Source organism: Phyllostomus discolor, chromosome 2 (assembly GCF_004126475.2).
Source record: "Phyllostomus discolor isolate MPI-MPIP mPhyDis1 chromosome 2, mPhyDis1.pri.v3, whole genome shotgun sequence".
In the NCBI taxonomy this organism is placed as follows: Eukaryota; Metazoa; Chordata; class Mammalia; order Chiroptera; family Phyllostomidae; genus Phyllostomus; species Phyllostomus discolor.
The window spans coordinates 1,230,185-1,244,339 of record NC_040904.2 but is presented as its reverse complement, the minus strand read 5'-3'; the positions used below and the strand labels follow the sequence as shown (position 1 = coordinate 1,244,339).

Sequence of the window (14,155 nt, the reverse complement as noted above, 5' to 3'; positions counted from 1 at the left end):
TTCTCACGTGACATCTGTGTTAAGATGGGCTGCCCGTGAGCCACGGTCCTAGGGGCACGTGCGGGAACGGTGTTGTGCACGGCAGCACGGCGGGAGTGGAGACGGTAGGAGCGTCTGCCGTTTTCACGAAGCTTTTGTGCACTGAACACAGTCAGCTTTAAAGCGGGGTGCTGACGTGCCTGTTGCAGAAGCTGCTCGACCGATTTGATTACGACGATGAGCCAGAAGCCGTGGAGGAGTCAAAGAAAGAAGATGCCGCTGCCTCTGCCGCCAGCACAGCCTCTGCCGCCGCCGCCCCTGCTGCACCCGCCGCCGCCGCCCCGCCCGCCGCCGCCGCTCCCACCACGTCCCCGCCGCAGGCGCCCTTGTGAGTCTGCCCTCCTCCGGGTCGGGAGTCGGTGGTCTCTGCGAGGCACAGCTCGAGGAGCGTCGAGTAGGGAGGTCGTTTTCCATGGACAGTCATGTCTTTTTAAACGCTGATGTTTCGGGTTTTCTCCCGGACGGGGAGGGGGTCTATAAGATTTATGACAAAAACATGGCTTTTATGTTGGGAATAATGCTGAGTGTATTAGTTAATATATAGGCAAATAGAAAATTGAGCAAAATGTTGATTATTAATGATTCCTAGACATTTTTCTTCCATTTTTCAATCACTTATTTTAAATTATAGTTGACATACGTTATTATATGAGTTCCAGATTAGACAGCATTCTCTGTGCTTCTGTACACGTGTGGGTGAGAACCCCGTGTGTTGCGGACGGGTAACAGGATCGCTCGCGTTTTTCCAGTGGGTTCCCTGGCGACGGCATGCAGCAGCCGGCGTACCCCCCGCATCAGAGCATGGACCCGTTCCCGCCTCCGATGATGGCGCTGCAGCAGGACCCCGGGCACCACCAGGTACGGCGCTTCCCTTGCAGCTGGGCACCCTCACCTTCCGGCGTCTTCATCGGGGGCTGTGAGTTGCACCTCCCAGACCGGTCTGCAGCTGTGCAGCACAGGACTGGTCGGAGGTGCTCTTTGCTTTAATCAAAACAAGGATGCCAAATACTACTTGCTTGTACTTTAATACTGGGTGTTTCTGTTCAAGTGGCTTAGTGAGCAGTTAGGGCCTCTCGCAGGGAGCTGGCCGGCCCAGTGGCAGAGCTCTTTCCCGTGGGAGGGGCCTCTCTGGGCCCTGGTGGTGGGCGCCGAGAGGCTGTCTGCACTCCCGCGCAGGACGCGAGGAAGGGGTGCGGCCCTCAGGAGAGCTGCAGGGAGTCCTCGGGTGTGTGTGAGCACGGCCTCTAGTTCAGAGCTCTCTGAACCTGACTGTGCCTCTAAGTTGATGGGGGCAGGGAAGGGCCTTTTGAGAAGTACAGCCCCTGGCCCTGGGGTGCTGCGGTCGGTCCAGAGGACCGCTCTGTGCTCCTTGTGCAGCGCTCTGTTGCGCGGCTGGTCTTGGAGCGGCCCTTGGTGGCCTCGGTTTAGAAAGGGTCCTAAGGAATCCGTTTAGGCTATCTTCATTTTCTTATATCATTTTCAGTCCATTGTATACATTTGGTAAGATGAAACTTACGTCGTGACTTCAGTGACGTGTTGATGAATGAAGTGTGAGAAGGATTTTATAAGTCTGTTTAAGATATGAAGAAAACCTATGAACTTACTTCAAAATGTTTAACAATTACTGAAAGTTTATAAATAATTTAGAAAGAATGCTTCTCTTGTGACCTTATAATTATACTTTAAATTATGTAGACGTGGGAATGGAATGGCACGTACAGAAATACGTTAGGTTGTGGTTCACTGTCGTTATTATAGTTGATGTCCTAAAAGTGGGCCTGTTAGTTGAAACTGTCCTTAGAGTAAATTTTTAGACGGTTTTATGTATGTATGTATGTATGTGTGTGTGTGTATTGAGAGGGGGGAGGGGACGCGGGAGAAATACAGGGAAACATCCACTCGTTGCCTCTCGCACACGCCGGACCAGGGACCTGGCCCGCAACCCAGGCTCCTGCCATGACCCGGCATCTCACAGGGTCCGCCCAGGCCCCCGCGCCCCACCCATCAGGGCCGCAGTAAAGTTGTTAAGGGGTGAACCTCAAAGTCACTGCTTCCAGCCAGTTTCTCTCAGAAGTCAGACCTGTGACTTTAAGTTCAGTCTGTTTCCTCACATAAGTGAAGTTGTATCTTTAAATACATAAAACCCAAACCTTGTGTGTTTGTCACGTTAAAACGAGTCATAGGATTTTTAACCAATACACTTCAGTGTGTAACAGTTCTTTGGATGATTGTTATCTGTGGAAATTGTTCATCACTATTGTATGTCATTGTAGTTCCTCTTAGACCAAAATTTGTTGAAGGCATTTTAATTTTATATTAAAGTAAGTATTTCTTAAACATTATTTTTGGTAGCTATTATCTAAAACCTACTCACACTTTCTTTGAAAACCAAGGTTGCACTTCCTCCTAACGGACAGATGCCGGGATTCGGCCTGCTTCCCACGCCCGCGTTCCCTCTGCCGGCCCAGCCAGCGGTGCCCCCAGCCGTCCCCGGGCAGCCGCCGTTCCAGGCCCCGTTCCCGGCCCCCAGCGAGCCGCTGGCGCAGAAGGCGCATCAGGTAGCGCGGTGTTCTCGGCTGTCCCCCGGCTTTGGTCTCGGGGGGTTGTGCGGGCTCCTCCCACCTGTGGGCTCGGTACCCGAATTTTTTAATATGAGGGAAGGCTCTTGCTTGGGCACATGTTAACCCTCTCTGTGCCCCAAGTTTTTCATCTGGAAAGTGCACGTCGTAACACTGCCAGGTCGTTTCCGTGAGGTTCTTCGGGATTGGGGTACGTGAAGTACAGAGGGCTTGACGGCGCCTGCCTGGCCGTGGCTTGGCAGAACAGCATGTACCCTGTACGGAGTACTTCCTGAAAGGGAAGTATGTCTTCTAGTCTTGTCAACCATGTAAAAAATGTCTCCCACTGAAGGCCAGTGATTACTGAGCTGGTAATATGGACTTGAGCCACCCAAAGAGAACTGCTTCAAGGCAAGAGATCTGTGATGCAATGTCTTTCAGATTTCGTCCTCTTGCCTTATGTATAATTTTCACTTTCTGTGTGTAACAGTGGCTGGTTCTTTGTTGGTTTGTCTTTGAAGGAGATGAAAGCCGAGCAGCCGTGCGCCCCGGAAGTTAACAAGCGGCACATGTCCGATAGCAGGAAGTCGAGATCCAGGTCAGCGTCCAGGTAATTCCTGGGAAGTATTTTCCGACCCTGCGTGTCCTAGGACGCGCTGAGAGTAAAATCGAGTTGGGTTGGTTTCAGGTTGGGTGAATAGAGTCGCCGTGTGTGTGTGTGTGTGTGTGTGTGTGGTGGGAGTGGGGACAGGAGCACGCCTAGAAAATTCCAAGCTCAGTCACCTTACCCGTATGCGTTCCCTCTGAGTTGCCTCGGTGCCTGCGCACAGAGTGCATTGCAGAATTGTGTCCTGACCGTTCTTACAGTAACAAGCACAGCGCCTTTACACGCTGAGCAGCTGACAGCACAGAAATAGTCAGACTGCGTTCTAATCGCTGCGGGAAGGAGACCCGACTGAGAGATGGGTGACGGCCGCAGCCCAGGGCCACAGCCCAGGGACAGCACTCGGCCCTCCCTCGGTCTGCTGGCGCGGAGTCCGAGGGGCACTGGGGCGCTGAGGGCGAGAGGCGCTTTCATGCCGGGGCAGCTGTCTTGATCACGTTTAGAGTACGGCCTTTCCCTGCTACCGGTTTCTCTCACCCTCACCAGAATTATTTGCTTATATTTTTCCCTTTTTCTAAAATTAACACAGGCTTACATTTTTAAAAAACTTCTCTCTTCGTGTGCTGTCCGTTCCCCATCCTCATGAAACCACTAGGTCACCGAAAAGGAGGCGATCTCGGTCTGGTTCCAGGTCTCGGAGGTCTCGTCATCGGCGTTCCCGGTCTCGGTCCCGAGACAGGCGCCGCCACTCGCCGAGGTCCCGGTCCCAGGAGAGACGGGACCGGGAAAAGGAAAGAGAGCGCCGCCAGAAGGGCCTCCCCCCGATCAAACCAGAAACGGCGAGTGGTGAGTTCACCCTGCCTCCAGACTGCCCACGTCGTTTTCTCGGCTCGCGGGTTCGCGGTGTTTCCTGGCGGCCAGCGGAGCACTGCTGTGTCTGTCTCGTTGGTTTAACGTGTGTCCTGGCCGGGGCGCTGGCCGCGGGCTGCCTGCAGCCCAGCACGAAACCGTAAGCTGACTTAAAACCTCCTTTTTGCTCATCAGTTTTCGTTAGTGTTTGTGTATGTGATGGGTGGCCCCAGATACTCTTCTTCGTCCTGTGTGGCCCAGAGACGCCGCGAGGTCAGACGCCCTGCTGGGAGTGACTGTAAGGGACGCACCGTGCGCACTCCGCAGGTGGGCAGGGACACTCGCACAGAGGGACGGAGAGCGCTGAGTCGGCCGGCGTTCGTGAGTTAGGGTCGCCTCTTAGACCTGCTCCCAGAGACCGGTTTCTGCAACTCGGACATGTGTCCACTGCCCCGGTCTCAGTTCTGGAAGCGGTACCACAGCGATTCAGAGATTTGAAACGTGTGCAGGGTTTGCCGTTCCCACTGGCGGCATCTCGGTGTAACCCACGCACACTTCTGCCGCGGTGTGGTCGGGTGAGGTGCAGGCCGCTCACTGTCTGGGTGCATGCTCACGGCAGGGGCGCTCGTTTCAGTCTGCAGCACCACGCTCTGGGTGGGACAGCTGGACAAGAGGACGACTCAGCAGGACGTCGCCAGCCTCTTGGAGGAGTTTGGCCCCATCGAGTCGATTAATGTGAGTGTTCATTCAGCTATTCGGTGGAAGTGGACAGGTGCAGAGGTGTCTGTGTGGCAGCCTAGGGGGTTGTAGGCTCGTTGATGATTGGCAGTGGAGACCAGATTGAAAGTGCCAGTTTACAAGTGGTTTAGTCCCCGGTGATCGGAACAGGGGTCGATTGAAGAGGTGGGTTGCGGGAACTGGTTACTTACTGTTCTGTCTTGTTGCTCTTTAATTTTGTTATCATATTTTATGACGTTGGAATGTTTTGGAGCAGATGATTCCTCCCAGAGGTTGTGCCTATATTGTTATGGTTCATAGGCAAGACGCGTACCGCGCCCTGCAGAAGCTGAGCCGCGGGAGCTACAAAGTGAACCAGAAATCCATAAAGGTACGGTCGGTGGTCTGCTAGAAGCTAGCAGTGTTTGGTGTTAGGTTCGTGGTAGAACTTTTATTTTTATTTTTTAATGTAGATAGAACAGTTCATTAAGGTATTTAAGTAATTGGTGCTTTATATATAATGTCATTTGGTGAAATATTTTATGTCATTTCAAAAATGTTGGATTTAAAACTTGTCATTTCATCTTAGCATTAACTGTGAAAAGTATCCAACAAAGATAGAGAGGTGGATATATAGACCCGTGGGTGTTCTTCCCCTAGGGCCACAGTCAGTGTGTCCTCTTTGTCATGACACTCTGTTCTGCCCTTGCATTGGGCCACAGATGGGTCTTGTCCAAAGTCCCGGTGTGTTGGGTGGTGCTTGGGAGTTTGCACTTGGCCCTGGTAAACCTTTTCCTTTAAGTTTTGTGCTGGCTCAGCTGGGGCGGGGGGAGTGGGTAAGGAGGTGACACCAATCAAATTTCCATTCTAGGACAGGGTGACAGGAATGGGCAGCCAGTGTCCTGGTGCCAAGTGAGGTCCAGGGAGAGCTAGGCCAGACTGCAGCTTTACTGCCCAAGTTGGGGGTGGGGGGGAGAACAGTGGGAACCAGTGAAGTCTCAACATGTGTGACATTCTCGCCCTTCCTTTCTTGTCTTTTTTAATCAATGGTGGAATAGATCGCCTGGGCCTTAAACAAAGGAATAAAGGCGGATTATAAGCAGTATTGGGATGTAGAACTTGGCGTTACTTATATTCCGTGGGACAAAGTCAAGCCTGAAGAACTGGAGAGTTTTTGTGAAGGCGGAATGTTGGACGGTGACACTCTTAACCCAGGTACGGCAGGACCCAGTGTCTCTCCGAGTCATGCGTTTTCCTGCTAGTGCTTGTGACAGATTTTTTCTTTTTTTGGTAATATTACAGAGTGACTTTTGTGGTCTTTGCTTTATTAAGCAGTGTATTAAGTGAAGAGATGCAGATCCAAACAAAATGACCGATCCTAGGGAAAACAGAGCAGATGAGTCTTAACGTGGTTGCGGTGAGGCTGTGCTTTAACCCACGGCTTCGTGATGATTGCTTTGGAAATGTTTGGACGTTCAGAGAAGAGTCGAGAGTGAGAGTGCACGCCCAGCGCGTGCAGTTACTGGGGTCAGGAGCACTAGCAGTGCCAGGGTGGCCGGGGTCCTGGTGTGGAAAGTGCAGCACCAGCGGGCACGGCCTGGAGACCCACAGGTGGCCTGGCGGCGGAGCGGCGCAGGGTGGCTCGGCCAACAGAGCGAGCGTGTCGAGGACGCGTCCCAGCAGGAGCGAGGGCAGGAGAGCCTGTTCCCACCCCCCCACCCCCCGCACAGGCAGCCTGGCGTCGGGGTCCGCTCGGTGCCAGGCCCTCAGGGGGGCTCTGGGCCAGGGGGGGCTCTGGTCCAGGGGCGGGTCGTGCTCTTCCTCCCCGGACGCTGTCCCAGCAGCGACGAGAGCCCAGACGAGAGCCGGTGTGTCTGGGTTGAGTCTCGTCTCTGCCACTTGCAGGCGTGTGACCGTGGACAGTTTGTCTTCGTTTTCCTTGTTTGTGACATGAGAATAATAATAATGGGAATTATTTGTGGTTATCAGGATAGATTCAATTAGTGAATATAAAATGTTTAGAACTGTGCCTGGCACACAGTAAGCACTTTTTTTTTTTTTGCATATCTGCTAATTTAAATAATATGTATAAGATTAGCATAATCTCATGTATAAGACTAGCATAATATTTCCTTAATAATCAGACTGCTGGCTTTTTAATACAATCTGCATTTTAAAAATCATTTCTGGATTTAAAGTGACAGACTGAACATGGCAGGCCTGCATTGTGAAATTTGCTGAACTCTTACAGAATGGAAAGGAATCCCCAAGAAGCATGAAAATGAAGTTGCTCAGAACGGAGGGGCGGAAAGCTCGCACACGGAACCAGTGTCGCCCATCCCTAACCCGCTGCCTGTGCCGGTCCCCCCGATGCCTGTTCCCGCACCCATAACGGTGCCTCCTCCGCAGGTACGACCACTGGGGCGCTGTTCACAGCCCAGGTGTCTGAGAGGCGCCCTCTGACCCTCCCATGGGACTGACTGTGCGTCTGGACTGGAGGTCCAGGCCGCGAGTGCGTGAGTGCACACTGCTAATGTGGCACATTTTGGTGTGTCTGACCTGTTGACAAGGTCTTCTGACACGTTTCTGACGGATGTGAGTAAAACCCGGGCCCACTCGTTGCCCACACCTGTCTGTGCCCTTGAGTGCGCCCCGGGTGGTGCTACAGACTGGAGGTGCGCACCTGTCCTGGCCCCTCCTGCTCTCTCCCAAGCCCTCGTGCTCTCAGCACGGCTTCGTTCTCCGTGGACTCGCGGCCGGAGGGGCGTGGGTTCGCGCTACGCAGGCAGCTGTTATGGGGAAACGGAGTTTCTAAGCCTTCATTCTAGGTGGCCCGCCGTGCAATTGTTTAATCGATTGAGTGCCATCGACCGTGAAGGCGTATCCTCAGAGAGCCCTTGCTGTCCCAGTGCTTCAGGAGAAAGGCTCTGGGTTCTGGCAGGGCGGGGTCTGGTCCCTGCTCTGTGGTCCGCTCAGCAGTGCGACCTTGGGCGAGGCACCTGACCTCCAGGCTTGGGCACCCTGTGCATGAGACGCAGGCCCCTCTCCGGGCTCCCACCCTGGGCCCTGCCGCCTTCCTCGGCCAGAGCCATCCTGGGGGTTCAGGAGCTAATGTGTGTCAAATACTCGCAGGTTTCCTGTTACATAATGAGCTGAATCATAAGAAACCTTTTGGTTAAAACTATAAATAGTTGAGCCATAGTTTTTATATGTATGTTCCCGCTTTTTCTCGTCTTTCGGTACCTCCCTTTCTCGGTTTCTCACGGCAAACCTGGCCGGTAGATCTGCTCTAATGGGAAGTGGGGGCCTGGCCTCCTGTGTTCGCTGGAGGTTCCCCAAACCGGCAGTTGGCCTCCCACCGTGCCCGTCGGTGTCGGCTTGAAACGAGACTGCAGCACATCGGCACTCGTTGAAAGGGGCCGGGCTAACATGTTAAAACCGGCCGTGCTTACTTTTATTAGTAATGGCTAAGGTTTCTCTGCCGGGTGCTTGCACAGTGCCAGGCACCGGCATTTAGCACGCACCAGCCCATCGGCCCCCGCAGTCTGGCGGGGTGGCACCGTGCACTCCCAGATGCATACGCTGAGGCCTGCGCACGCCTGCCCAGGGCCCAGAGCCAGTTCGGGGCGGCAGCCAGCCGACCCTGGGGCCTGAGGCCCGGTCACTGTGCACGGGTTGGGGAGCTTTTCCCCCGAGTTCCCTGTCTCAGGGCCGCCTGTCCTCGGGGCGTTGTTCAGCGGGCTGTGTTCTGTCGGGTGGCCGCAGGTGCTGGTGGGGCGCAGTGTGAGTTGGCTGTCACGAAGCAGAGGGCAGAACTGTCGTTTCGGGTGGGGACAGATTGCTGCATGTGTTTGGATTTACTCACATAGTAAGAACAAATTTAGAAATAGCTGTTTTTTACAAGAAGACGTTTTCGTGGCCTCCCGTGGCCGTGGGTGGGAGGGCTCACGTGCGACCCCCCGTCCCTCTGTCTCAGGTGCCGCCGCAGCAGCCCGGTCCCCCCGTGGTCGGCGCCCTGCAGCCGCCCGCCTTCACGCCTCCCCTGGGGATTCCTCCTCCGGGCTTCGGGCCCGGCGTCCCTCCGCCTCCGCCGCCGCCTCCGTTCCTGCGCCCAGGATTTAACCCGATGCACCTCCCGCCAGGTAGGCCAGGTCGTGTGGGAAAATGCCGGTTTGAGTCTGAGGGACAGTGACCCCGCGGGAGTGACGTCGTCTTTGTCGCCGCAGGTTTCCTTCCGCCTGGACCCCCACCTCCTATAACCCCGCCGGTGTCCATCCCTCCTCCGCACACTCCGCCGATGAGCATCCCCAACCGTAAGCACAGCCCCGTGGGCCCGCCCCTCTCAGGGGCAAGGGCGGGGGGCGGGCCGGCCGGGGTCTGCAGTGTGGCGAGAGGGGCCGGGGGACGAGGAACCGTTCAGCTTCACGTGTCCCTGTGGTTGTGTCCCTTAGCTGCTATGGATGGTGTAAATGAAGACACCACAAAAGACTTACCTATTGGAACTCCCATTCCAACAGTGGTGTCTGGGGCGAGAGGAAACGCCGAGTCCGGGGACAGCGCGAAAATGTTCGGCTCTGCCGTGCCGCCCGCCGCGCCCACGAGTCTGCCCGCCCCTCCTGTAACCCAGCCTGTCTCACTCCTGGGTAAGTGGATGTGTTACCGTGCACTGCTTTTCCTCTGCCCACGCTAGGTGTCGTCGCTTTTTGAACCGGTAATTTTGGCGAAATTTCCTGTACGGGTCTAACGTCTTCTTTTGAGGACGATCTTTCTCTTAAATACGTGCTCTTGATCTTCACCGCAAGCAGCCCTAGACACAACCTCCAGGATGAAGTTGTGTGTGTCTGCCTTGCATGGAAGTCGGGGGCTGCGTGTCTAATGTGGGGTAGAAGAGGGCCCCTGGAAAGGGGTGGTGTGTTATCCGAGACGCGTAGCTCGGATGCCCAGCTTTGTAAGGGAGGGCATTTCCTCATCAACATAGTTCCCCACGCCCCGCACCCCCCGGCTTGGACCGGTTTTTCTGTATCTGCCTTTGGTGGCGTTCTCTGTGGGCTGGCAAAGAAAACGGTCTTGGATACACTGCAGTGAAAGGGCTTTGTTGCCTGAGTGACAAACCCCTCCGTGTCCCCCTGCTGGAGGTCGTCTGCTGTCCTCCACCCAGCATGACCACGGTGATGGACACAAGTGTGATTCAGCGTGTGTGCCACTGTAAGACTCCGTACCCTTGCTCGCCCAAACTATACGTGAATGCACCGTGTCCTTGTTGTGCTGACCGTCTCTTCATCAGTGACTTGTTGTCCTGGAGGTGGCAGTGTCCAGTGTGCTGACCACCTGCGTCTCCTCACGGGTGGCTCGTCCCCCTGGTGTGGGGGTGCTCCAGTCCCGAGAGTCCGTGGGTGTTCAGGGGTGCTCGTGTGTGCACGCGTGTGTGCATGCGTCATCTCTTGTGTTTCCAGAGAGAGCGCCCCGGTCACCTGTGGTGTCAGGCTGTGGGGCGCCGGTGCAAGGGGCGGGGCTTCGACTTCCCACCTGCGCCTTCCGGGGCTGCCGGGGGTTTCCCTCGTGCCCGCACCGCGTTTATAACAAAGCCCTGTTTGTTTCTAAGTGGCGTGCTGTCTTCTGGCCTCCCCAAGACTGAGTGTAGGTTGATGCTGAACCTGACCTTTACTTCCCCCAGCACACAGACTGAGTGACCGTAAAAGGGTGTGGGGTTGGGATCTGTCACCAACGACGTAGCAGTGGTCGTCGTGACGACGGCAGATGGTCGGTGGAGTGGGGGGGCTGCTGCAGAGGGGCCCGGGGCCCCCGGGTAGAAGGAGTGTGGACTAGCGGCCAGGGCCTGGCAGCTGCGGTTCTCAGTGTCATCTTGTTCTGATGCTCGCGGTGCGGCGGGGTCGCAAGGCTCCCGGACTCCCAGGTAGACAGAGTGTCCGATGAACCCCTCTCTCTCACCCACACCCCTGATCACCAGTGCTGTTCGAGATGGAACCTTCTGGTCTGACCTCCGTGGATGCTAGGCCACCTGAGACCGTTTACTATGTTGTGTGCCTTTGCTTTTTTTTCTGGCTTAATAAATTAATTGAATAAGTGAGATTTCATTATCTCCCAGAGTGTAATACCCACCACTTTCGAACAGCCTTGAAGAGTACGTAGCCTGCCTTGATTTACCGTTCAGGGCTTGAAGAGTCTCCCTCTGCTTCTTGTCACTGCCGGGGTGTGCGAGGGGACCCCGCGTCCACCACGGGAAACAGCGGGGCCGGTCCGAAGGCGGTGCGCTGGGAAGGCAGGTTTAGCGTTGCCTGGCACACCTGTCGTGCTGTCCCCCCTCCCCTCCTCGCCCCCAGCACCCCCGCTGGGGGGCAGCCCCGAGACAGAGGGGACGTCAGTTACATGACGGTGCCAGGCTGTGTCACCCTGTCTGTGGCAGCCTTTGTAGCTTTTAAAGTGTAGTTCAGAGATTGACAGCTCTCCAGAACCTGGAAAGCTAAGATGTGACATAACGTAACAGTGACAACCTGTTAAAAATCAGCAGTTTTTAGTGGAGTGGAGTTTCAGTCGGAGAGGGAAAGCCTCCTGTGTTCCTTCCGTTAGGAACCCTGAAGAGAATGCCCCGTGAACTTTGACCTTTCAGAGAAACGAGGCTTCTCTGTGTGCATGCAAAGAAGGGGGCAGTTACCCAAAAGACTGGCCGTGATCCCCTCGTTTGGAGGAAGGGATGACGTCATGCGCACCCGGCAAAGATAGTGGTCGGTGGGGGCCCTGCTGCTCTGGACCAGGCCGCAGGGCCCTGACCACAGGCGCTCGAGGGTTCCTCCAGGCACCCGGCGCGCTCTTCCGTGGCGATGCCCAGGGGCGGAGCGCCAAGCCAGAGCCCTCTCAGCCCAGGAGGGGCGTGTGGCCCCGAACTACACCCCAAACTTCACCCCGAACTTCGTTTCTTCGCCCAAGGAAAGGGGACTGGAACGCTGTGCGTGCAGGTGTCGTGGGGACCGCACAGCCTGCCACCCGGCGGGCACGCCGCGGGAGGGGAGGTGGGCCACAGGTGGCGCCCAGACCGCCTCGGGGCGGGGCTTAGCTGCTGTGATCGGTTTCAGGCTCTTACAGGTTTCGACAAAGGAGGCAGACCCTGCGGGGGGGTTATCTTGACATAGTTGCCTCAGGTGTTTTCATGGCAGATCAGACCAGACCCCAAGTTCACACACGTTAAAGCTCCGTGAACTGGCTTGCAGGGAAGCCGTGCGTGTTGGTCGTGACGGAACTTCATCTGGACAGCCTGACACGGCGTCTGGCCCCTGCCCGCCCCTCGTGCTCAAACAGTTTCCCGGTGGAAGGCGACCGTGTCATTGAGACACTTGGCTAACTCGGGCCCTGACCTCTGAGGTGCAGCAGTGACATTTTTAAGTGGCAGGGGCCAGGCACACGTCCGTGAGAGCTGCCGGAGGTCTGCCATGAGGCCTGGTCATGCTGGCGCGGGCGGCGGGGTGCTCGGGGGGCTGGTTCGGTGTGCAGAGCCCTCGGAGCGTCAGACGCAAGTGCAGGCTCGGTTTGGGGTCGCCACTCCACGTTTCTGGGGTCGTGCTCAGGCAGCCACGCAGCCAGAGTCACGGAGGACTGGCCCTCCACCTTCTGGAGGTTCTGGGTGTTTTACTAGAGGCCGGCCATCCGAAAGCACACAAGCACTTGATTCACGGTAACTCGCGATCACCGGCGTTTAAAGAAACCCCGTCTGACACTGCACGCCCGTAAGAGCGGGCAGAGGGTGGGTTTGGTGTGGACCGGCGGCAAGTGTCCTGGCGCTGGTCGTTCAGGAGGGGGGTGTCGGCGACCACAGCAGCTTCGTGCACCCCCTCCCTGTGCACGTGCACCCGCTTCCTCCCGTGTGACGTGCCTGCGACACCCTGTGCGCGTGTTTTGTCAAGTCCGTTGTGACTGTGAAGTCTGGGTTCCTTTGATGTTCCAAACAATAAAAAAGATACTTAAAAAAATGTTTGTTTGTGTTACGTATTTCTACTGTGTTACCACTATATCCAAAATGTTTTTTCAAGGAAAAAGTATCCTAGGTTGGACTCATTCCTTCTGCGGAAAGTTAAAGCTGCTTTTCTTGCCAAACACATTTAACTCTTAATGTGCAGAGAATCTTCGCAGTTTTGTAACACTGCTGTAGGTGATGGTAAATTCATAAGTAAGAATTGGGTATTTGTAAGATTGTTTCCTGCTTACTGGTAATTTCTGTTACCGAAAACTTAAATCCAAAGTGACAGGTGGGAGGCCGCAGCCTGAAGTGCTGGGTGTGCCTTAGGCTGGGTCTTCGCCCACCGCGCACGGCCCCAGTCGGCACGATGTGTTGGGCTCCCCCGACCCGCACACTAAGGAATCACGTGGACGGAATTGGTTTGTGAACCGTCACACCGAAACAGCTGTGTTTGCTTTTATGCAGTATTTCATAGTCCTTGAAACTGCCTAGGAGACAACTAATTTTACCCTTGACTTCTGTAATTGCTTTGAAACTGGTATTTGGTTTGCGGTGATTTTAGTTAAGTTTCTGTGCCCAGATCTTTTTTAGTCATTAGTAACTTTTAACAGCATTGGGACTGAAACGTTAGGGCACCCACCGGTTTACTGGTGTGAGACACCAAGAGGAGACCTGGGACTGTTCTGGAAAGCAGTGTTTTTAATAATATCTAACTCTTCAAACACAGTGTTTTGCAGCCTGATATTTTCCCTGCAAACCTTGTCGCGGTGTCCAGTCACAGTGACCGCAAGGAGCTGGAGGACCCGCCCCGCGCTCGGTTCGGTGCCAAGCGAGCACCTTCCTCTGGGAGGCGTCCGGACACGCATTGCGTCGCCCACTAGTGTGGTGTGGTAGACACGGGTCCCCAGACTCACCACGGGGCCTTGAGCTTGGTGTGTCGCATTGTTCAGTAGCTCCTTCCTGCAGGGAGCCCCTGGCCGGGGCTCGCCCTGCCGTGGGCGGGAGTTTTCTCGGCAGGGCAGCACTGCAGACCGCACACGGGAAAGGGCTCGGAAGGTGCCCGTCACGTTCCGCCCACACCCCCTGCGCTCCCTCGGCCGCAGAGCCGCCACCCACAGTCTTCACCCTCTTTCACCCTCACGTCTCGGTCTCCGGGGCTGGAGGCAGGGGGCGGGGCGAGGCCCTGGGTGGGTTTTGTTAGACAGATTCTGCTGTGAAGACTTCCAGGTAAGATTTCTTTGCTGATTGCATGGAGAAAAAAATTCCTCGTGGATAATCTCATTCAGTGATAGGTTAACTATATGTCTTAAACTCTTGATGCTAATAGCCCAGCTCTTAAATCATAGCCGTTACGCTTCGCCAATTATAGTAGGAGAGCAATTAATGTGCAAACTGGAATTCTAAAAAGCAAGTGAACCA

At 55.3% G+C, this 14,155-nt stretch overlaps 1 protein-coding gene across 3 annotated transcripts in view; it reads left to right on the top strand.

Annotated features, from left to right (window-relative positions):
- SCAF4 (SR-related CTD associated factor 4) overlaps positions 1-14,155 on the top strand; it is a 54,774-nt gene that overhangs the window by 31,005 nt on the left and 9,614 nt on the right. Inside the window, exons 8-19 of one of the 3 annotated variants that reach the window (XM_036017399.1) lie at positions 189-367; positions 789-897; positions 2,433-2,597; positions 3,119-3,195; positions 3,857-4,047; positions 4,685-4,785; positions 5,045-5,158; positions 5,826-5,982; positions 7,019-7,176; positions 8,744-8,909; positions 8,994-9,080; positions 9,219-9,410. In XM_036017399.1, the coding sequence (XP_035873292.1) occupies positions 189-367; positions 789-897; positions 2,433-2,597; positions 3,119-3,195; positions 3,857-4,047; positions 4,685-4,785; positions 5,045-5,158; positions 5,826-5,982; positions 7,019-7,176; positions 8,744-8,909; positions 8,994-9,080; positions 9,219-9,410 (1,696 nt within the window). Of the gene's footprint in view, positions 1-188; positions 368-788; positions 898-2,432; positions 2,598-3,118; positions 3,208-3,856; positions 4,048-4,684; positions 4,786-5,044; positions 5,159-5,825; positions 5,983-7,018; positions 7,177-8,743; positions 8,910-8,993; positions 9,081-9,218; positions 9,411-14,155 lie in introns of all 3 variants that reach the window. The other 2 variants (XM_036017400.1, XM_028503905.2) reach the window with 2 other exon arrangements.